Genomic DNA, 24,812 nt, shown 5'->3' with positions numbered 1-24,812 from the left:
CACACAGTAGTTACTCCACAAGTACTTAGCGAATAAACCAATCACTGGAAATCACCTAGAAAGAAGGTTCTGGGTGGGTCTGTGTCTTAGGGCCATCAGCAACACCCACCCCCCTAGTCCTCCCCCGGTAAATACAAAATCTCTTGGAAATTTGTATTTGATTAATAGCCAAAACATTGCCCTTATAGTTACGTTTTGGTAGCTAATAATGCATCCCTGTTTCTTAAAACCAGAATGACAACCATTAACAATCTACCTAAACCCAAGAGGGTACATTAGCCTCTGGGCCCATGGTGCCTCCAGGGTATAATAGAGACATGAATGTCTGGTGCTTGCTCCATTTAGTAAGTTCTAGGGAGTCCTGTGCAACTGGAGAACTGTGAGGTTACATATACTTGTCACATGCAAGGACTCCTGTTCCACTAGGTAAGGAAATATGAGCTCTTCATGGTTTTTAAATCAACATTTATTACTATGTATACTGTATTGTTAAATATACATAGGTATCCTAGGCCACACAGTGACGATATCTAAAGATAACTTGGTCTACTGTTTATTTCTTTTATTAATTATTTCTGTTTGTTTGTTTGTCAGAATGTTATGGAACAGTTCAATCCTGGGCTACGAAATTTAATAAACCTAGGAAAAAATTATGAGAAAGCTGTTAATGGTAAGTCTATTTTTCTAAATTGATAAGTGTAAATCACATATAAAAGCCATTCAGTAAATATTTTATATAATCATTTTTAAATGCTTAATATTGAATTTTTTAAAATATCTTTAAATGGTAGTATTTACAATTAATTTAACGTACAGAACTTTGCAATGATAGTGCATAATATTAGTGTATTTGAAATGAGTTAAGTTAATGATAGTTATATTATCACTATAGCTACTATAAGTAATGTGTTTTAACTATGAAGCCATGCTATTTGACACAGCTCAATCTTATATCATTGCCATAAGCATGTGTTTCTACTTTTTAAACCAAATTCTTTGTGAACTAATAATATATATAAAATGTGTACTTAAAATATATTTATATGTTAGTGTCCTGCAGCACAGGAATTATTCTGCTTTTATTTACATAGAAGAATTTCTTGCCTTTAGATGTATCACTTTTGATACTAACATGAGAAATCATATTTTTCTCCTGAATGGAAGAACATCTAAGTTAAAGGGTGGACTTAGATTCTCATTTCAAAATAAGAGCTTCAGTTCAAACGAATTCGGGTGTTGGTATTTGCCTCTCTTAGCAAACCAGAGCTATTGCTAGTTTGAAGAGGTTTCCAGGGAGAAAGATGATGTGTATCTCCACATGTATTTCCCGACTAAAGGTGAATATTTTATAATGTTTCGGTGATCAACTTACAAACTTAAAATGCTAGCAGTCACCCAGCTTTTACCTGGTCAAGGCAATTCTTCTTGCATAACAAGTGTTACCCTCAAAATATTCAATTCAGACCTCAGTTTTGCCCTCTACCCTGATTCACTAAGACCACCAAGTAACATAAGTAGAAATTTTAGTTTCCAGCAGTTTTAGACTTGAAGAAGGCTTCAGATCAAGTTTTGTGTCTTTCACTTATCTCTTATTTCACTCTTGCTGTACCCCACCTTTGGTTGCTCTCTGTTGATGTTTTGAAAATAAGCCTATGGCCTCACACACCCTCAGCATGAGTATGCCCAGGAAGCGGGGTATGCTGGCTGGACTGTGGACTTTGGGTGACGGAGAGCACTAGTGTTGTAGTCACTGAAGAAGTAAACTGCTTATTTACTTTCTTCTGCATCTCTGTGCTTTTTGCCTGACGTTCAGTGTCAGGAAATGCAGCAGATCTGGGATTTTCCCCTCTCCCCTCCACAAGTATTAGTGACTTTTGCCCCTCACCACCTCCTTCAGAGAGCAAGAGCCTTGCAGTGCTGACTCTCCCTTGGTGATTGCTTATTTGCAAGGCCAGAGAGTCATTGCTTCAGACATCCCTGTGAAGGAAATCTCTATGACCCCCGGGTGATGTTTGTTTGTTTCTTTCTTTCTTTCTAGCATGAGTTTCACAAGGTGAGTCAGTGAGCTGCCTGCAGCTTAGCCTCCTGCTAATAAGGCTTCTCCCCAATGGGCTCTTATCACTTTACTACCTCCTGGGGAATTATTCTGTACTTCACCAAGTATGCTCAGAATTTCTTTTCTTTTTTTTCTTTTTTTTAAATTGAATCATAATTGATTATATGTATTTTGGGGGTTCAATGTATGTTGATGTATGTTGATCAAATCAATATTATTAGCAATATATTATTATTAAATCGTACTTATTCTTTATGCCCCTTATCCAATCTCTCCCCCTCTCCCTCCCCACCCCCCATAACCCTAGATTTCTTCTCTCCTTCTGAAACAGTAACAGTTACTCTCTTGATTTGTTTCCTAAGTGACCTATCCAGTTCTGAGAGAGGTGTGTTCAGGTCCCCCACTATTATCATAGAGCAGATGCTTCTATCACTCTGGAATGGGCTTTGTGGAGAGAGACATTCTTTTCTTTTCTTTGGTCTCCACTGGTGACTCTCTTTATATCGATGCATTCAAGTGGCTGGTGGGCCATCTGCACTGGGGTTGTGGCATCTAGCCGCTTTTGCAGCAGCTGTGGCTACTGTGGTGGCTGTTGTGAACCACCCACGTGGAAGTGGTGTTTTTGGCATGCTCCTTTCCTGGTTGCGGGAGGAGGGGTAGGTCCTGGTTCCATCTGTTTTTACATTCTAAGATGTTGTTGAGCAGTTGGGTGGGAGGGGGAGAGGGGAAGGGGGGAAGGAAATAGGGTGGGAGATGGAGGAAAGGGGGTGTGGTTGAGGTCTGCGGCACCCCCCTCATTGCTGCAGGGGAGACCAGGGGGCTTCCAGTGGTGGCTTAGTCATTGCTGGGCTGGTTGCAGATGTTAGGGGGGTGTGGCTGAAGCCCTCAGCCCGCCACTACCCTAGTTCAGGAGCCCAGGGTGTTTCCTGTGGCTGTTCAGTGCTCGTCACTGGGCTGGTTGTGGGTGTCAGGGGAGCATGGCTGAGGCCTGAAGCCTCCCACTACCCAGCTTGGAAGCCTGGGGCGCTTCCTGTGGTGGCTTGGTGGTCATTGCTGGCTGGGAGTGGGTGTCGGGGGGCATGGCTGAGGACCCCGGCCCTCACCACTCTCTGGCTTGGGGGCCCAGGGGGCTTCCAGTCCTTCTAGGTTTTACAGGTGTTCTTTGGTGAAGTGAGACCTTTATTAGTTAATATCAAACTTTTTCTCTTGTCTGCGGGTATTTTATTTTTTCTTTCAGTTCTGTGTTGGATTATTCACTGTCCCACTACTTAAACTCTGCATTAGAACTAATTTGTTTTCCTTTGCTTACTTCTAAAATGAGGGAACTTCCTGTGAGGACCAGCCCTGTGGTCCTTGCTCCCTGTGGTTGAGCTAAATTGCTGCTTTGCTGCTGATTCCCTGGGGAAGGCTTTTTGTGCAGCTCAGCCTTTAATGGTTGACTTTATAAGTTCTTCTGGGTCTTGTGAGATCCTGTGTACCTGGGTTATGTAGAAACTCTGGTCTGGACCTGAGTCTTTTCAGCAAACTATTCCCCCTGTAGTTCTATATTCCTGACCAGTCTACCCAGAGTGGGCCTGTGCTGACTGGAGGGCAGATCAGCTGTCTTTGCTGTGCCCCAGTGTTCCCCTGGTGGGCCCATCTACCCCACCACCCACACTCCAGACACTTCCCATGGGATGGGCCAGGTATAGTCCCTTGCGATGACTCACTGGTCTCTGAGTGGCTCCTTTATTCAGTTTTTGTGGCTCCTCGCTCCTATGTGGGTCCATGGGAACCCTGTTAGTGGTCTTGCTGGCCTGAGGGCCACCAACGCCCTCTTCTCTCCTGCCACCTCCAACTTCATAGGAAGGGCACAGCTGTGACTTTTGCCAGCTCTTGCTCTGTGTGCTCAGCAGCTTCAGCCTTGTAGTGGCCAGGATTCAAAATGGTGGGAGCGATCCTTTCTTTCTCATTGTGGCTTCACCTTCCTTAATGCACTCCTTAGGTCTTTCCCCCTCTTCCCTTGAGCTGGAAGCCTCTATGCTCAGAATTTCTGCAGGCCATCTGGTTATTCTTTTGCTGAAGACATTGAGAAATTTAGATAAATTTGTAATTACAGTCCTTTGTAAGAATCTGGAGGATACCAGATGTGTAGTCAACAGTTAGGTTGGAACACAGGGTAACTTGCAAATGGCCAAGAATGTTATATAGACCAGTGCTGCAGGAATTTCAACAGTGAGGGTTGGTGTGGACTGCACAGGCAGGAGGCCTTACAAGATTACTGAGCTAGCTGACAGATGTTAAGTTTCTGCAGGCAGACACTACTTCAGGCAGAAAAGATGGCATCCAAACCTGGGGTCCACACTGCATGGGTGAGACACTGTTGGGGAGTAGGTGGGATAGGGTCAGATTATATATGCATTTGAATGTAGCATTAGTCATCTGTTGCTGCACAACTGCCCTCAAACTTGGTGGCTTAAGACAACAACTGTTTATTATTTCTCCTGTAAAGTCAGGGCAGTTCTCTGGACCCCTGATCTTCACTCCTGCAACTACAATCAGCTGGGGCCTGGTCCACTCTCGGTGGTCCAGGTGCTGGGTACACTCTCTCTCCTTGAGGTCTTTTCCCTTCAAGGAGGCCAGCTTGGGTTTTTACACGACAACAGCAGTGTCCTGAGAGCACAAGTCCTAATGCCCAGCACTTATTAAGCCCCTGTGGGAGTCATGCTTGCTGACACATGACTGGCTAAAGCAAGTCATGCGACCAAACCACCCATCAGTCTAATAGGGGACCATGGAGGCTAGGAATTCTGGGAGGTGGGATTAATTGAAGGCCATCACTGTAAAAATCTATCCTGAGCTCTGGAGTATGTGGGCTTACCCTATGGGTGGTGGGAGGCCACTGAAAGCTTTTGAGCAGAACAGTTATCCAATTGAACTCTATTTTAAGGGGAAATTATCTGGTAGAAGTATATAGATTAACCTAGATTGATGAAGTAGTTGGCTAACCACTAAAATGGGTATAATCTGCTTCATTCTTTAAAACAATAAGCAGTAGAAAGTATCTTAATGTGTTCACAAAGGGGGGCAAATTTATGAAAATATTATTTTATCCTTCATCAGTTCTGGATAAATTATATACTTTTTAAGTTAATTCAACTTTATTATAAAAGCAAAAATATTTTACAAGACTGAGAAGGTTACATGGTTTTAAACGTAAGTGAACAGTTAATGAAAATTTTCAATTTAATGTGTAGATACAAACCAAAAATTTTGTTTCAATATTGTGTAATCCTGCATGCCATTCTTTAATTTGCTTTTCAGCTTATCAGTACTTCAGAATCTTCATAATAAAATATTTTATATGTATATTAACTTGACAGTTTACTGGCTATACACCTTGTTTTTAGGTGGAGTCACTTTTTCTTCTATTCTAGCTGAGACCAGTCAGAAAGCACCATAAATTAGAACTTAGGAAGTGAAGTTCCTTAGCTGGAGTTGTGTACACTGCCGCTGACTCACCATTGACCTTGGGCATGTCCCAAAATATCTCCATTCCACTCTGCTCCCCTTGAAATGGCCAGGAACATTACCGGCACAGGTCTCAGCCTTGTTGGTTAGATTAACTAAGTAATGTTTTGAAAAGTCTGTATAAATGCTAATTGTTGTTGTTCTTTTTATAATTACACTTTAAGGTTATCCTTAGTCTTATAAAATGATAGTATAGCAGAGCATTACATTTCCTAAACTTGTATACATAGACAGTAAAAGCTAAAATAGATTAATTTACCATAAAAATACTACTCTTTTGGTCTATAATTCTTCAGCTAGGCCTGTACATGAATTAATTCTGTGCACCCACCCCCCACCTTTTTTATGCTTGCCTTTTAAAATCCACCTTTTTAAACAATAGCCTTTCTAAATTGGGGCAAAGCACCTGGTGTGGCCTCCAGTTTTCCTGTCAGTGAAAGGAAGTGGCTGGACAAGAGGATTCTTGAGGGCTCTTTTAGCTCCAAAATCCTGTGGTCTCCAAAGCTACAGGAGAAGCTAGTCTTAGAGTAAAATAAATAATTTTCCCCAAAATCACACTAAATAGCCTAGGTCTTATTGAAAAGCTTGCTTGTCTTATACCTTCAATCTCCTCAAAACTAGCTTGTTGTAAACTGAAAGAAGTAATTGGTATTAGCAGCTACCATTTGTTTGTCCAGTGCTCACATTATTAGGGCATTTTATAGATGAGCAATCTTTGTTTCCGAAAGGATAAGTAACTTGCCCAAGGATGTCATTAGTTGTAATTTAGTCTTCAGAATCTGTCTGAAGGGGAGAAATATTTTTAAGACAATTAGAACCCAACTTATATAGCAATAAAATTTTTCCTGTCTCTGCCAAAAAGGAAAAAAGAAAAAAGTAAAGCATTTAGTTATTTTTCAGACAAATCAGTTGTTTTTTGAGATGATAATGTATTTCAAATTTCATATATTTCCCTCTGGCAATAAACATGTTGATTGGTTGTGATTCAGAATGTCTTTTTCAGTAGAAAAAGTAAAACAAGCTATGAAGGATAAGGTTCCTAGGTTTACCACACAAGTCCTACTAACTAATAATATTGCTGTAGAATAACCAGCTTGGAAAATAATTTTTGCTGGAGTGGTGTATTCCAGCCCTAATTTAATGTCAGGAACACATCCACTCTGTAACTGACATCAGGAGCCGGCTGGGCCTTTTCTGGACTTCCAGCTCCTGCTGCTGAATGTTCCCAAAGGCTGGTCCAAGGTGAGGATCCCAGGGAGCTCTCCTGTGGTTGGGGGGTCTCCATCCTGGCACAGCTAGCAGGCACAAGCCCTACCATCTGAAAGCCACACTTGCTGCAGCCCACCCTTCTTACAGCTAAATGGGACTGAAGGATGTTTGAAAGAAAACATGTGTCACTTCCTCCTTTGCCTAAGTGATAATTTTGTGTCACCTTCCCTGTCTAGCTATGATCCTGGCAGGAAAAGCCTACTATGATGGAGTGGCCAAAATCGGTGAGATTGCTACCGGGTCCCCCGTGTCGACAGAACTGGGTGAGCTGACCGTCCATAACACATGAACCCAAATTGTCATCCTGTGAATCCTGATAAAAACTCATGAGGTGACCCAAATCCAGAATGGAAAGGAGAGCTAGTCCAGCACTCTGTAGTTTGTGTTCACCATGGGCTGTGGAAATTTGAGGCTAGAGGGCTGAGTGGAAAGGCTGCAGCTGGGTCATTTTCATGCCCAGCCTCCTGCTCTCCTAGGAGCTCTGGCTTCTGCCTCTTGTGTTTGGGCTCTAGCTTTTGGCCTCTGGTCCCTGAAGCATCAAGCCCCGGGAGCTTTGACCTACATTCTTCACCAAAGGAGATGGGCAAGCTGGGCCTCTAGGCTGTGGCAGGAGTATTTCCTATGACTCACCTAGTAGAAAATCTGACTCCTTTACGTTGTACTCTTGGCTCTTGCCACTTCATGGTTGCTTTCAGTTGTGATTTTTCCAGTTTTGCTGGTATGAATTGATCTCCTGTGCAGGCGCAGAGGGCGGCTACACCCTGGGCAGTACCCACTGCAGGAGGGAGTTTGGGTTTCTATTTACAGAGCCACTTCTCTGTTACCATCTCCTCAGGGGGAAAGGTTGATTTGCTTAATCGTCCCACACATCACCCTCATTTTTAAAACTTGTTCAATATGTTTTATTATACAAAGGGTAAAATTTCTGGCTTAAAAGCATTCGTCATAATTTGAAAGGTTCAGAAAAGCAGAAGAGATGAATGGTTAAGTGTGTGTTTAAAGAAAAGTGCATTATCTCCAGTTAAAAAATGGGAAGGAGAACCAGAGGAGGAGCATAGGATCACGAAGTTAAGTTTCAGATAATTCACGCCATTTCAGTTATCTTGAGAGTTTATCTTGAGAGTTTTCAAGATTGCTTGGGAAACTCTTAATTGACCCATAAAAGGCAAGGAACAAATTACAGGCATGGCAGTGGAGGGGTGGGGAGCTGGGTGCAAAGTCCATCTGGGTTCACAGACGCCTTTGTACTGGAAGAGTTTATAAAGCTGTAGACACAAGGTAGACCATATGCCTGAAATCATGCTCTGCGATGAATAAGTCCATACTGCTGTATTTAGACTCAAATACATGCACAAGTTTTTCAAAATCCAGACTTGTACTCTGGTTAGTGCCATAACTTCTGTGTGTTCTGGCGAGGACTGAACTGTAGTAACTGTTCCAAAGCACAATCAATTTAGTAAATACAGACTGCCTTATGTAGACAGAAGCAGATAGCAAAACTTAGGACATTTGGGGGAGTAGTTGAGATAATTATAGGCTTCTAAAAATACGACTTAAATTAAGAAGAAACATCATATTTGTGTCAGACACCAGGAAAAAAAACCTGTGACCCTTACATTAAAACATATGGTCCTCTGATTCACCATCATTCAGTTTGCCTTCTTAATGTTTTATGGGTCTTGCCACTGTTTAAGTAAGACTTCTGTTCCACACCTTACTTTATTCAGCTGTGAGTTCATAATGTTGAATCAACTATTTCCACAGCAACAATGTTGTTATAAACATAGGCTTAAAACTTCAGTTTCAGTGAGGAAAATATGTTGCAATGCCGGAGTTTCTTTCATGTAGATATGTATTTTACTTACAGGGAATGGAAATAACTTTTGCTTCAGGTTTTATTTTATTTCAGGTTGTTCTTTTGCTTATTCACTATCTCATAGTTACTAATTTTCTACTCATTTATAGCAATTCCATGATAAAATGCTATCTCTTTAAGAATTACTTATGGAGGCCTAATATTAATTACTTTTGACTTGCTTAGTTTTTATTTTGCTGTTGTTAAACTTTAGACTAAAATACCATCCTATATCTAAATTCCCTCTATGGAAGCGCAGTGAACAATTCATACAAAAAAAAGACCAAAGGTAGATTGTATTTTTCTCATTTTTCAATATTTTATTGAAAGGCAGTCTAATTACAGCCTTTTTGTATTAGTATTCATAAATTTATATGAAACTTATGCTATAAATTTCTTTTTTTGTTTGGGTTTTTTGTTTTTGGCAGCTGGCCGGTACAGGGATACAAACCCTTGACCGTGGTGTTATAACACCACAATGTAATCAACTGAGATAACCATCCAACCCAGCCTATAAATTAAATATGGTAAAACTGAAGAGATATTACGTATGATAAAACTGAAGAGATATTATTATATATGTGAGGAATAATTTAGGATGCTTTTGCTCAAAAGTAACCAAATACCCAACTAATAGTGACTTAAGCAATAAGCATGTTTATTTTTCCATATAAGGCCAGGAGTAGCAGGTTCCTGGTTAATCATCAGTAAGGACCCAGATTCCTTCTCATCCTCATGCCCATTTCCTCCTGGTATCAAGACAGATACCATTGCTACTTTAGCCATAACACTCTCTCTTCCCATTGTCAACAAAGGAAAGGAGGAATTTCTTCTCAGGTATGCCCTTTTACAAAGGGAAAACCTTTGCCCAGAAGCCCCAGTACATAGCCCCTCATGTCTCGTGGCCTGGTTTAGATCACACGCTCATGGCCCAGCTGCCAGAAAGACTTCCCGTCATGGTTAGCTCCAAGGGATACAGAGGAGGGGAGGATATGGCTGTTCGAAGATCGCCTGATGATGGCCCCCACCTCAGGCCCATAATGTTACCACTCTACACTACAACCACTTTATCATTGCTATATTTCTTTCCAGCCTTTTCTTCCAGTGAGTATGTTCTATAGTGTGGCTACAATTGTCTAAACCACTTTTCCTCTTAAGTGGTTTAAGACTGCCCACCTTTACATGGTAATAGCAGTAACAGTAAACATTGAATGCCTGCTCTGTGCCAGCACAGGGCCCAGCACTTTGTGTATATTATCACTTAGTTCTAACAACAGCTCCGTGTGTTGGGTGTAGGTACCTGTTTCTCTCCTTTTTACAGACAGGTCCAGTGGTGAAGTGTCTTGCTCCAGATCACACAATTAGTTGGTGGCCCAACTTTAGAATCGGAATTCTTCACCTCTACACTATGCTGCACTTCACAAAGGGGAAGGGAACAGGAAAGAGCCAGCCAAAAAGGAGTCACTGAAGAGGAAAAACACGAGACCCCCAGAATGGGAATCTTTTCAAGAAGGCGGGGAGAGATTATCATTAGCATCAGAGTGGGTCTGGCAGATGTATTCGTTAGTGGTCATCAGTCCCATTGGAAATAGTGGTTTCACTACGGTCCTGACTATAACTACGTGGTGTCACAGGGTTAAGGATGATGGAAATTACAAAGAAGTAACATGTGTATGACTCTTCTTAGAAGTATTGCTTACCTTTTATACTGCTGTACTTCCACACAGAAACTTGGCTCTCATTAAGTGTCCACTGTGCGCCAGGTACTTTGTCACCTCATTTCATCCTCAGTAGCCCCTGGGTGATTTTTCCCTGAGTGGTTGCAGGGTGCATCATTCCCTTGGGGTGGGTGATAGACCCTAAAGGTAAACTTGGCAATCACCTCCTTCCACATGGGCAACCACATTGGGTCATGTGGTTCTAGCAATGTGCTTTGCAGCCAAGCAAGACCCTTGCTAAGGGTCATGGAGGCTATTATTTCTGCAGGGATAGTAGAGAATCAGTGCTGCCTGGGTTGCAGAGCTCACCCTGCCCAGCTGGAGCCCAGGAAAGATCCTGTGACCCAGTACAGTGAGGCCAGGCCAAATTTTACTTTCCCCTGAGACTCTGCCAGGTAGCATGCTGCCTTGCACCTAAGAGATGCTCTGTAAAGGTAACATTGTTATGTTGCTGCTGTCAACTTGTTGTGGGACCTTGGGCAGTGCTTCACCTTTATGAGTATGTTGGTCGTACCTAAAGAGATGATGGCCACACCTTGCGGTTTGTTTGAGAGGAAATGAGATGGTGTGCCTTGTGGCTTCTAAAGTATCAAAGACTAGAAAGATGCCTCTCTATTGCCACTTCACATATTCACAACTATTTGAGGACTCAAAAAACAATACCAATTTTTTCATTGACGTTCCTCTCTTCCATAAAGTAGGGAATGTAAGTTTGTAAGGATATATGTTTCCTTAATTATTCATGATCTAATTGTTCAATTCTCTTCATTTTATCTTTGTTTTTTGTTTCTTTAGTCCCTCCTCATATCTTTATTTTCTTCTATCTTTTGGATTACTCTATTACTCTTTTTTAAATTTTCTAAATGGTACGTTTAATTCATTAATATTAAATACAGGCTGGCCTCACTTTGCATGATAATAGCAACATTAAAAAAAAATGGCTGTGTACATTGAACTGGCTGATTAGCTCAGTTGGTTAGAGCATGATATTGATAATACCAAGATCCAGGGTACCGGCCAGCCGCCAGAAAAAAAACCAAAATAAACAACAAAAAAAATAGCATTGTATAATGTTTGAAGAAAAAAAGAACAGGAATAAATCAGTTAAAAATAATTACTTATACAAAAATGACTAGGTTTAAACCTAATGCAAAGTCATTACCCAATGGGAAAAATTACAATTGTTTTGTAACCTTTAAAAATTTTTGTCAGCTGGCCAGTTGGGTATGGCAAGGTGTTGATAACACCAAGGTCAAGGGTTTGGATCCCCTTCTTGCCCTGCTGCCAAAAAAAAAAAAAAAAAAATGTCAGAAACATGAAAAACTCTCTTATTGTCAGCTATAAATGTATAAAGAAATGAAAAAAATAGTAAAACTAATATTTAATTAGTACACTAATTTAAAGCATTCAAAATATGAAAATTAAAGTTTTTATTTATAAAAATCTTATCAAGAGTAGTTTCAACATTGCTTGCTGCCTTCTTATACAACTTATAATACAGAGTGAGCTTCTTTTCTATGCTTTAGCAAATTGTCATACTCCTTGCTAAGTTAGGATCAGCTTCCAACATTTTATCCTTTGTGATTTCAGTGTTGTGAAGTATCTTCAGGAGTTCCTTCAGTGTGAAGGGTTTTTTTTGCTGTCATCACTTTCTCTGAAACATCTTCATTCTATTCTTCACAACCACTTTCCTCAAGTATGTTGATAAGTTGGGGCTTCACTTAGTTCTTGTGGCTGTACATTGGTCGCTCAAATGGCAGCAGTGTCATCATTCCCAGTCAGCTATTTCTTCCATAACTCCATGTATGCTCGATTGAGCATTATCGTTTTTCATTTCTTTGCTGCATTTTCTTCTTTGTTGCCCAGTTCTTCTTTCAATTATTCATTTTTGTAATATGTCACCTGAGTTGTCACTGGGAGACACAGATTAAGGAAATACAGCTATACACTTTGCTATCTGTGTGTGCTTTATTTGCTATCCTTGCACCAATACTACACTAAGTTACTGTAAATTTATAATAAATCTTGATATCTAGTAGTATAAGTCCTCTAGCTTTGTTTTTATTCAGGAGTACCTTGACTATTCTAGGACCTGTGTGTTTACATATATTTTAGAATCAGTTTATCAGTTTCCATTATCTTGAGATTTTGATGGGGAATACATGGAATTTATAGATGGATTTAGGGAGAACTAACATCTTGACAGTATTGCATCATCTAATCCATGAAGATGGTATATCCTTTCATCTGTTTGAGGCTTCTTTATTTCTGTCAACACTATGTATTTTTCATTGTAGAAGTCTTGCACATTTTTATAGACTCATATTTAGATGTTTATGGTGTTTTTTTACGCTATTGTAAATGGCATTTTAAAATTTTTATTTTCTAATTTCTGGTTCCATTGAGTTATTAATTTCAGTGACTATCTTTCATTACTATAAGTTCTATTTAGTTCTTTTTTGAAATCTGCAGATTAATTTTTTATTGCATTTTTTTAGTAACAGCTTGAGATACAATTCACCCATTTAAAATTTATAGTTCAGTGGTTTTTAATATATTCACAAAGTTGTGCAATTACTACAATCAACTTTAGAATATTTACCTTATTTTCTTACTGGCCATTTGCATATCTCTTCCTTGGAGAAATATCTATTCTGATTCTTTGCCCATTTTTAATTAGATTATTTGTCTTTTTGTTATTGAGCTTGCAAATTGACCTTTTTTTTTTTTTTTTTTTTTTTGGTGGCTGGCCAGTGAACCCTTGTCCTGGTGGTATATACCAGTGAGATAACCAGCCAGCCTTGCAAGTTGACTTTTAATAAAGTTTTTGATTCTTTTTATCATTTATGCAGTAATTCCATTATTTGAAATTCTTGAGGGTCTAATCCTGCTGATGCTCTTATTGTGTCTCTTGATTGTCATTCACGAAGGATTCTTTTTGTAAGGGTTTTGTTAAGTCACCTTACTGTTCTCTTCTCTGTTGGGTTTATTTTTCTCTTCCACCTATGAAGGGTGTAAAAGTTTTGCCCTTAGAAGTCAACAAGAAATGAGAAGTGGAAATGCCAAGCACTGGTGGAGCTTCTCTGATTCTCTGATAAATAACATAGTTTACTTCTTACAAAGAAGTAAGAAGCACTTGTAATGTAAATATGTAAAATTTGCAAGTTATTCTAATTATCTAAAACTTAGGAAATAATGGCAGATTTAAATGATTTCTAAATCTGTAAGACATACATTTAACACACACACACCCAGTAACTCATTTCTTGGTCTTTTTCTCTTGAAAATAAAAGGTCCTTTATGAATAGAGTCAATTCTTCTATTATACAGAATATTCAGAAAATGTGTCATTGCTTTTTTCAACTATATTTGAAAGTGATAGAAAAATGTTGATGATTTAAGGGACATACCAAATTCTAGTCATTTTTATACTAAATTCTCATAATTGCTTGATGTTAATAATTAGCATATATGTTCAAGTCTCTTTCAAATTTATTTTGCTGAAGTGTCAGCTTTTATCTTATCAGTTGTACCTTAACTTCAGGGGTGAGCAAACTGTAGACAGGGGCTGGCCAGTGCCTATTTGTAAATAAAGTTTTATTGGAACATGACCAGGCCCTTTTGTTTGTGTGCTATAGCTGCTTTCAGGCTACAGTGGTTGAGTCATTTCAGCATAAAAGTTTGGTCCACAAGACCCAAAATTTTTACAATTTGGCCCTTTGCAGGCCCTTGCCCAGATGGTGGAAGGTTTTTAGTTTCATGCAGTTGTTTAAACGCGAGTGATCATCTGAGGGATTTGACGTCCTTTTCTCCAAAGAAAAAGCAGTCTTTTACTACCTGCTATCCAAGTGTCTGGGTTTAACATACATTGACAACACGATTCTAAGAATCACTGTAGTTTAAGAAGCTCAAGTCCTTAACCACTTAGCCTTGTTTGGAGGAGCAAACAAACCAAAACCAAAATCCAGAGCTCTGTAGTCAGGATTTCACAGGCAAAATATTTTAATCCACTGTGTTTAATTATTAAACAATAAGTCATAGAGTCTAATTCATATTACTGTATAGGTTGTCAGAGGTGTGTACCTGTAGTTGTACACATAAGTCCTCACTGCACATGCACAGCTTAACTCAAGGCAGCATACTGACCTAGCACTACTCATTTAAAACAGGGAACTGAAATTTGAGTAAACTTCCAATTTTGTCCCTAAATCAAGCAACATTTATTTTTGAAACTTAGACAATACTGAAAAGCTTGAAAGGGAAAACAGAATGGTCAGGGTCAAGTGCTTTGGCAAAATATTTAAAAGAACCTTTGAACCACTTTTTTCATCTTTAGAGCAGAGAAAAATAAAGATTGTTCTCATTTATTTCTCAAGGAATAAGACTTTCTTTGGGGAGTTTATAAATTTCCCTTGAGCTCTTTGTAGCCTACCATTACATAAATTTAAGCTATGTTATTTTATTCCAGTGTAGTCAGCTATTACATTATTTTGAATTATTTATTAATTTTTTTGGTCCAGTTTTTAAAATTGGCACAAATCAAAAGATTTTTTCTCCTCACCATCAGGGAACCTAGAAAATCATAGGTTTTCTCTTGTTATCGATAGGTTGTTTATAGATCATGCAATTTAAAAAAGAATATTTATTATAGTTTTGTCTTGTTGAAACTCAAAATCCAGCCTTTGGTCTTAAAAATAAGAGCAGAAAAAAAATTCTGAAATATTTTTAAAGAGATGTCATTAATTCACAAAAACACTCCAAATGTATTTCCAAGGTCTAGATGAAATAAAAGAGTTCATGCCAAAGTCAGTGAGACAGCTGAGTTGAGCCAAAGCAGTCATTATTGATCAAAACCACTTGATCTTTTAATTATATGTTAAGCTCACTTTAAAGAGTTTACAATTCTTCCCACAAAAATAGGAAAGAAACAATAGGGGATTTTATATACTTCCTTAATTTTATTTATGTAGGCCAGGGATTGTTTTAAGCACATAACAGATATTAACTCCTATCATAACAGCACTATGAGGTACATACGGTTATTCTCATTTACGTTTTACAGATGAGGAAATCGGAGTTCAAAAAGGGTATACTAAGTAACTTGCTGAGGACACCCGCTGGTTAACAGCTGGTTAATTTGATCCCAGGGCGACTGCCAACTGTATGGCCCATTATGCCAATTTTAGTTTTCTATGTATCAAAAAGGTATGCTTTTCTAATGTGCTTTATTTTATGGCAGTCAGATTATCCTGCTCACTATAGTACAGTGAGATAGAAGATTATGATAAATAGCAAACCATCATATAGTCCAAAACTGACTCAACATGTGAGTATGAGTCTGTATTTTGTGTTTTCATCAGATATAATCAGCATTTTGTGGTTTTTACCTAACAGTATTTATAATATGACCATTTATTCCAACTTTTTTGTGGGTAGTTTCAGTTTGAGATTTGGAAAGAAATAGTTTTTCCTGGAATTGTGCACATGGTAAATACCTTTAGACTTTGCAAGTGACTTTTCTCATCTCAGTTTGTGGTAGGGCTATTGCTCACTTAACATATCTTTGTACCTTTTGGATCAGGAAAGATCTTAGCTGTAGTAATTAGAGAAAGATAGGCTTATAATTTATAAAGTCCATATGAACATACACCGTATAAGTCCATATATCATATAGGTATATTGGTATAAGTATGTAAATTCCTAAAAGTTTAAGAAGATGTTCTATATTGTAAATTGCACTTAACAGAAATTGTTATAAGAAAAGCATTCCTTCTCTCACCTTTGAAGTAACTATATGTACACATGATGTACTATAATTAGTAAAGACTACATGTGTAAAAGCTAAGTCATCAAATCAAGATTAGTCAGTTTAGCAATTTAATGCTTCCTAATTGCTTGATGGGTACATCCTAAATGTGTAAATCTCAAACATCATTGCTTACTTTTCATTATACTTTATTATACTTGCCCATTCTCTTAAATCTTTGAATTTTGCAGTATGTGAACAGAAAATTATCTTGTTTAAACACAATTTTCACAGTTATTCAAATTGGTCTTTTTCTCCTTGAAGAATATTGTGTGTCAAGATGGGGAGGGTCAGTCTCCCCTAGGGGAATGAGGGGGGGGTGCCATAGGCTTCAATCCCGCCCCTCTTCCTCTTTCCTTCTTCCATCCCATTTCCTTCCCCTTTCCCCTCCCTCTCAACTGCTCCGCAACAACATCCTAGAATGTAAAAAATAATTGTTTCATTTTCTTTAAAAAAAAAAAAAAAAAAAAGGATGGGGAAGGTGTATGTGTCCTCATTCTTATGCTCTCAGCCACAGCCAAACAACAGCTGGTCAGGGGGATGCAACAACTGGGCAGGACGACTGGCCTGTCATAAGAAGGTTGGCACAGAGGACTTAGGGGCTATGCTACTTCCACCATCCTTGTTCACAAGAGCTGCTTACATCCTCTTACAAATGGGTGTGGATTTCTTATTCTGTTCACAACACTGTGCGAGGCCTGAAATCAGAAACAAAACCACTAACTTATAACACACAGATAGAGCAGCAGGAGGGGGTTTAGAGCATGCTAAGAAAGAGTGACTCTGGTTAGATGCACAGGAAACAGCAAAGGGGTGTGTCCCCTGTGACAGGTTGAGGAAGGACAACTAAGTAAAGGAGAGAGGGACACATCAAAGACAGATGTGGTTAGCATCATGAGGTAAGTAGGGCCTGGCATGACCATACCAGACACACTCCCAGGCACACTGTGGTGCCACAGTGGAGGCTGGACAGTTCTGGTGGGGGCGATTAGATAGATCCTTGTTAGTGCCAGTGGGATTCTAAAAGGTTTTTGGTCTTCATCCATATGGGAGTAAATGTACTTATTCAGGTACTCTTTCCTGTTCTGGATAACTTAACAAAATTATTGAAAGTAAGGATGCCAACAGGCACATGAAAAGATGCTCAATGTCATTAGTCATTTGGGAAATGCAAATCAAAACAACAAGATAACCACTTCGCACCCAACAGAGCAGCTGTAATTAAAAAGGTAGACAATAACAAGTGCTGACAAAGATAAAGAGAAATTGGAACCCTCGTACATTGCTATTGGGAATGTAAAATGGAGCAGCCGTATTGGAAAGCTGTTTAATCAGAGTTATCGTATGACCCTGCAATTCCACTCCTCCAGTTCTACTCAAGAGAAATGAAACATATGCCCATGCATAATCTTGAATACAAGTGTTTATAGCAGCACTACTCATGATAGCCAAAAGGTGGAAACAACCCAATTGTCCAGCAGCTGATGAATGGAAAAACAAAATGTAGTATATTCATGTAATGGAATATTATTTAGCCATAAAAAAGAATGAATACTGATACATGCTGCAATAGGATGAACCTTGAAAATGTGCTAAGTGAAGGGAACCAGATAAAAAGGCCACATATTATATGATTTGTTTATATGAAATAGCCAGAGTCAGCAAATCCGTAGAGACAGCAGATTTTGAGGTTCTGAGGGGGATGGGGAAATGGAGAATGGTTGCTTAATGGGTACAGGGTTTCTTTTCAGGTGGTGAAAATGTTTTTGAACTGGATAATGGTGATGATTGTACAACATTATGTATATACTAAGTGTTACTGTTGATAAACTTATAGATGTTCTACCTACCACCACCCCCCAAAAAGTAAGTATGTCACTTTGGAAAAGTTCCCAGTATGGGGTATCCCAATTAATTCATACTAAAAATAATAGACATTGTAATAATTCAGGAGGCTCACTGTACACATTCTACTTTGAAACCTTTAGGATTAGCTGTTATTTTACACGTTTCCCAGCCCTCTAGAAAATTCAGGCAGGCCAACAGCAATACCATTAACATCTAATTGTTACCTTATTCTTCTCAACTTTTCACATGAGGGGAAATCTGAAAACCTGAATTAAAATCCAGGATCCTAGTTGGCCCTGACTCGGTGTGCATAGCTCAGTGAGTGGATTTTGTTAACATTAATAGAAATACAAAATTGAGGAGCTTCGTTTAATTCTCACAATAGTCTTCTGCGGTAGAAGGTATTCTCATTTTCTGGACAAGAAAATGGAAACTTAGGTTAAGTAACTTGTCTAATGTCATACAACTAGTAAGGAGTGAAGTTTGGATTTAAATTCAAATTCATTGATTCCATGGATACTGGAGGATTCAACACAAAGCCATGAAGCTCAAGCTTTAGGCCTCAAATTTCACCACCCCTACTAAAATGTTGTACTTAATTTTTCTTTTTCTTTTCTTTTCTTTTTCTTTTTCTTTTTTCTTTTTTTTTTTTTTTTTTGCAGCTGGCTGGGAAAAAAAATTAATTTTGAATTTAATTTGTATTTTTAAAGAAGACCGTACACAAAAGTGGGATGTCTATGCAGGGAACAAATCACGAAACCCGTCTTTAAAAACTGGAAGACTGGGCATGTGAGAGAAAGATTTAGACCTTGTGTATTGTTCCTTAAATTCAGCAGAAAGAAGAAACAGGAAGCCAGAATTTGATTCAGTATGAAAAATGGCCTTGGGACAAGTCCTTGTGTAAAAAAACCTGGAAAGGAACTGTGAACAGCTGTGCTCACAACATTTCAAGAACAGTTCTGAGGCTGGGAAAAGGTGTCCTGGTGACCATTCAGCAGTGTCTGGTATAGGGAGGTACCAGAGTGGGAGGTGGCAGCAATTACCACAAATGTGTCATCCCTGCCCGGCTCAGTGATAAACTTTTGGTGAGGCAAGGATGTGAGAAGTAGATATAGTTAAGAGTGAGCTTAGAAATGTTTGTTGATTGAATAAATGAGTGTATCAAATAAGAATATTGGGCTCTGATTCTGTGAATCAGATTTCTCTAGGCTCTCTTGATACTGTGGCCGTCACATTAATAAGATGCAGTCCCTACCTTCAAGTTACTGACAACACAGTAAGGGAGACTATGAAAATATATGCATATGGAGTTTTAATACAGGACTGAATACAAGAGTAAAAGGTACAAAGGCTACAAAATTTTATGGAAGAAATGATCCCACCTATGTGGGGGGGCGGTGGAGGAGGTGGAGGGGAAATTGAGTGTTAGGGGATGTGTAATATCCTCATGGGCAGCATTGGAGGTGGAAAGGGCTGTATGTTCTGGTGGAGGGAACAGATGGAAGGGAACAGGATATTTTCTTTACTTGGGATTTAGGGCTTATGGAGAGGATCATGGGAAATAACGAAAGGAAAAATCAGAGCCTTGTTATTTTTTTGTGTGCGAGGCTACAGATTCTGTGTATGTCTCACTTCAAATTGAAATAAGAATTAGTACTATTAGAACTAAAAGGTTTTGAGTTACTCAAAGCTGACTGATATTTTAGAAGCATGGGTTTAAAGATAAAAAAAATTGCTAGGTGACTAGAGAGGCAAATTAGAGGCAAATTAAATGGCAAACTAAGAGCTGCACTTTGAGTCCAGAATAAGTCTATTCCTGTAACTCTTGTGCACTGAGGCTGATCATATATGACTCAGGTATTTATAACTCAAAGGCATAGCTGTTAGTAGCTTCCATTTGTGTAATAATAGAAATTTGTGACATACTAAGGTCTTTTTTCTCTCTGATGTGTATTAAATATTAAATGATTAAATATTTTAATTTTATCCCACTTTTATTCTCTACTCAATTCTACCCACTTTCCCTTTCTTTTTTGGCACCTGGCTGATTAAGAGGATCTGAACCCTTGGTGTTATTAGTACCAGTCTCTATCCAACTGAGCTAATCAGCACCCGTTTTATATTAATGTTTTAAAATAACTTATGAGTCCTCTGGGAAGTTTAGAACTACAATTTCATTTTATAATGAGAATTAAAATACACTTTAAATTTTTAAAAATTTTATACATTTACTGAAAAATGAGCTTAATAAACATCCAACTCAGTTTCTATCTTCATCAATTTTAAATGTCTGTTTTTAGATCATTAAAACTTGTAGCTATAAACTATTTTGTGCATGCTTTTTTAAATGTAACATTCCACACATATTTCTTTGAATTGATAAATCTATTTATTCATCATTTTAATGGCTGTCTACATTTGACTTTAAATTTTCTTCTGTTGGCAGCGACATGGATCCCTGTACTGGGGAAGTAGATGAATACTGTAGTATGGGGGGTGGGGTACAGGGATTGTTTCTTCATGGCTCTTCCGTTAATTGGGGGGGAAATCATTCTTTGGTATTCTGAAAAGCACGTAAAACCTAATATCCAATAATCAAGGTATTACAGTAGTTTTTCTTTCCTATTTAAATCAGTGTGCTCATTTAAATGAGCCTCAACTATTTCATAGGCATTGTTCTAGTCACTAATAAATCAACAAAATAAAAGTCCCTGCTCTCAGGAAACTAACATTAGTGGATGGTAAACAGATAAACAAGACTAATAAACTGGGTAGTTTTAATGTGAGGGGCCGTTGAGTGAGGGAGAAAAAGGATGGAGTGGGGCTGGTTTAGTTAGTGTGCTCAGGGACATGCATTAAGGAAGCGAGTTCATCAGGCAGATGTTGGGGGAGATTATTCCACTGGAGACTGGCAAGTGCAAAGGCCCTGAGGCCTTAGTGGGCAGCATGAAAGCCAATCTGGTTGAGGTGCAGTTAAAGATGGAGAGAACTGAGAGGGGATGAGGTCTGGAGACACTATGTCAAGATCTCTGTGTGTGTTTGGGCTATGACACAGGTGTTGGGGAGGGGCAAGGTCACGTAGGGCCTCTTGGGTTGTGGTTAAGAGCTTTGCCTTTTAATCTGATTGGAGGCAGGGCCTCTGAAGCTTTTGAACTCAGGAGTGACATGATCTGACTTACATTTTAAAAGGTACTTCCTGGTTTCTGCCTGAAGAATACTATAGAAGGGTGGAAATAGGGAGACTGGTTGTACCAGGGAGACTGTTGTACCAGTACAGGTGAGAAAGGCCAATGGCTTTGATTGGGTTTGAAGGTAGAGATGATGGGATTTGCTGGTACACTGGCTATAATGTAAGGAAAAAGTTTGGGATGCATATTATACCACCTGGAAATGTCAAGTTGTCAACTGGAAATATGAGTCTGGAGTTCATTGTGTGAATGTGTAGTTCTATATCCCTGTGAACAAGAGCGGCCCTGTTTCACCTGCCCAACAACATTGATACTTAACACTCAGCATTTTGGCTTCCCTCTGTCAGAAACTTAACCATTAGTGGAGATCACAGCAGGTCAGATGCTTCACTTCCATTTTCTCATTTGATTCTCACTAGGTCGTAGGAGGGGGGTATTCCCTGCCCATCTCACAGACGAGCACGGGGAGGCTCAGAGCTGGCAGTACAGCATTGAAATAGAACCTGGGGGAGGCCTCTTCCACCGCATTCTCCCCACTTCCAGGCCAAGCCCCACAGCAGCAGGAGCGAGCCAGGCAGTGCTGCTTCGTGTCCAGTGGCAGCCCAGCCCTTTTCCGAATGCTGCCTTTGCAGTGTGAGCTGTATGGCAGGCCTGTGGATTTCCCTGCCTTCCCTAAGGCATATCTTCGTTTATTAAGAAAGTTCAGGTGCATTGAGCATGTAGCCATCGACCACTCTGTTTGACTGTGTGTTGTGACACAGGCATGGTGGCGGGGGCTGATTTCCATGAGGTGCCTGGGGGTTAAGTCCCACTGCTCTGGTTTTACCTCCCACGTGACGATGCACTCTGAGCTAAAATGGCTTCAAGGACCAGTCCAGCCCTTACTCAATGCATGCAGGCCTCTGTGGTACTGCCCAGCCCTTCAGAGGTTGTCTTTTCCATTTTTAAACAATGCTAATAATTTTAATGTGCTGGCTGATGTTGAGTAGACATTTGTTTCCCCATAATTCATGCATCTTGGGCATCACACCTTCCTTGGGTACCCAGTAGAGCAAATATAATTCCACTTCTATATGATTTCTCTTTGAACATTTGAATGAGGATGTATAGTTAAGAGTGCAGGCTCAGGATCAAATATGTGTTCAAATCCTGGCTCCACCACCTTTAGTACTTGTGTAAACTTGGGGAAACCATCTAACCTCTCAAGCCTCAGTTTCCTCCTCTGTAAAATGGGGGTACCACCCTCATAAGGTTGTAAGAACTAAAGGAGACCATCACTAAAATGCAGTTAGTGTAGTGCTTGGCACAAAGGAAGGACTCAGTACCTCAAATATTTTTCTCTTTGAGTATCCTATAGTGTGTGCCAATGTTTATCATCATCCCCCCAAGGTAGAAGAAGGAGGGGGTAACATTCGAACTATGAAAGCATGGACTTAATCTGTTTGTTCTTATTCTTTTTCAGTTGTCACTGTGGAGTATTAGATATAGTAAAATGAGAGCTAGATTTTGTGGAATCTCCCTTAAATTCTTGTCTTAACGGACCACTCAGCACCTACCTGGGGTGTGAGGTTTTAGGCCAAAGGAATAAGTAGCTTATCATATGAAACTTGGGAGCAGTAGTCCTGTTTTATTTTGTGTTTTTAAGCTTTCTCAACTAGAAGTGGTTGCTTTAAAACAAAACAACAAATTCATGTACTCTGGGATTGTAGCTTCTTGCTTGGTAGTTCTTTGAAAAAAAATTCTTAAAAATTTTAACATGGTTTTGCTTGGTAATATTGAACTGAAACTGTCTTTTAGTACCTTGAAAACTCATCCCTGTGTTTTGAGGTCCTCTTTTAATACTTTTAAAGAAATGTTTAAAATTTTAGATATAGCATTTTTTAAGCCTTGAATGAAAATGCCTACAGTTAATTAGTTATATCATAGGGAATAAGTTGTTGCCAGCTTCATTTATTATTGATAATACACCTGTTTTCATTTTTGTTAGCATCAAAAATATTTTAGCCTTAATCTACTAATCGATGAAGAAGGAAGATGAATAATTAAAGTTAATTTACCTCACTTGATATAATAACTTGTAGAAAACCCTTAATCTCTGAATGTTGTATTTTACATTCAGATATAAAGAAAACAACACTAGTAATCTGTATATGGATGTAAAATTGATAAATTATTTCTGTGTGATATATAATTGATAACACTTGAATAAATTAACATTGTCCTTTTAGCTAAAATAAGAACAGTATATTAAAATCCAACTTGGGAAATATTTTTTCTTTTACAAATCCTGTGCTTAGTTTAACTGGACAGTCCTTGTGTATAGCAGGCAGGCTAAATTAGTTTAAATGCTAATCAAAAGTCTAGTGGGAAATAAACACTTAATTTGCTTCCTGAATAAATTTATCAAACCTAATGACAGAATTGTCACTCAGAGTCCTGAATCTCATTGTTCTTCACATAATGAATACTTGGTTATAATGTTCAGAAAGGACATCTCTGCTAGGGACTATTTTAGGTACTGAAAGACTACCTCCCTGGTATTTCTAGGTTTGCATTTGCTGTATGCCTCACTGAAAAGATTTGATTTTAAAATATCAAGAATGTTTTCTAATGATGTTCCCAATGAGATTTAAGTCTCATTGCAAGGACAGTAGTAACATTTTATTTTTTAAAGGTTTTCTTATGTGTAAGTTTATAATTAATTCAGTATTCCAGTCATATGGAGTATATTGGTTTTCATTTATTCTTGCTTCAAACCTTATATCATCCCCTTAAAAAGGAAAAAATGGGATGGCTGGTTAGCTCAATTGGTTAGAGTGTAGTGCTGATAACACCAAGGCCCAGGGTTTGATCCCCTGTACTGGTCAGAAGTCGGAAAAAAAAAAAAAATAGGAGGAAAAACATACTTAATGTTGCTCTCTCCAGCTATCTTATTACTTCACTTTTTTTTTTTTTTTAATTGCCAGACTTCCACAATGAGGGGTTTATTCCACCTTCCTCCTTTCTCCATCATGTCTCCCTTTCCCACCTTTTATCAGGAAGCTGGAAGGAATTTAACACTGTGTGTCTAGTATGTGCCTTGGTCTTGGCACATCAAACTTGTTAGGACACTTAGTCCTCACAACCAGGGTTGCCAGGTGTCCAGCACTGAACCCAGACTCTGGGATTGTAGCTTCTTGCTTGGTAAAATGAAAATTTTGTAAACAAAAATCCCCCCCTCCTTTTTAAAAAAATATCTTGTTTGTGGCTCAAGATCCTCTGACACTGGGCTTCAGTGTTACTAAACCTTGGGGACAGGAAACAAAAGCTGCCAGGAATTTGCTCCTGGTGGCTATGTGGGTAGAAACCAAGCTCTGCTTGGGTGCCAGCCCACCCGAGAGGACATGCCCTGCTGGGGCCCAGGGTCATGAGGGCAGGTGCTCACACTCCAGATGCAATCAGGGTCTGTGCTACAAGAACAGAAGCCTCTCTTCATTTAAGAACAATTGTTTCAATGAGGACTGGGAATTCAGGGTCTACAAGTCATTTTTCCTATAGGAATTTCCATAATAAATATTCATGT

General features: G+C 39.0%; 1 protein-coding gene across 1 annotated transcript in view; it reads left to right on the top strand.

The window, feature by feature from the left end:
* BAIAP2L1 (BAR/IMD domain containing adaptor protein 2 like 1) overlaps nt 1–24,812 on the top strand; it is an 85,884-nt gene that overhangs the window by 23,068 nt on the left and 38,004 nt on the right. Inside the window, exons 2-3 of the mRNA XM_063091179.1 lie at nt 595–670; nt 7,012–7,098. Of these exons, the coding sequence (XP_062947249.1) occupies nt 595–670; nt 7,012–7,098 (163 nt within the window). The remainder of the gene's footprint in view (nt 1–594; nt 671–7,011; nt 7,099–24,812) is intronic.

This window comes from Cynocephalus volans, chromosome 3 (assembly GCF_027409185.1).
Source record: "Cynocephalus volans isolate mCynVol1 chromosome 3, mCynVol1.pri, whole genome shotgun sequence".
Taxonomy (NCBI): domain Eukaryota; kingdom Metazoa; phylum Chordata; class Mammalia; order Dermoptera; family Cynocephalidae; genus Cynocephalus; species Cynocephalus volans.
This window is presented reverse-complemented; position numbering and strand designations above follow the sequence as displayed.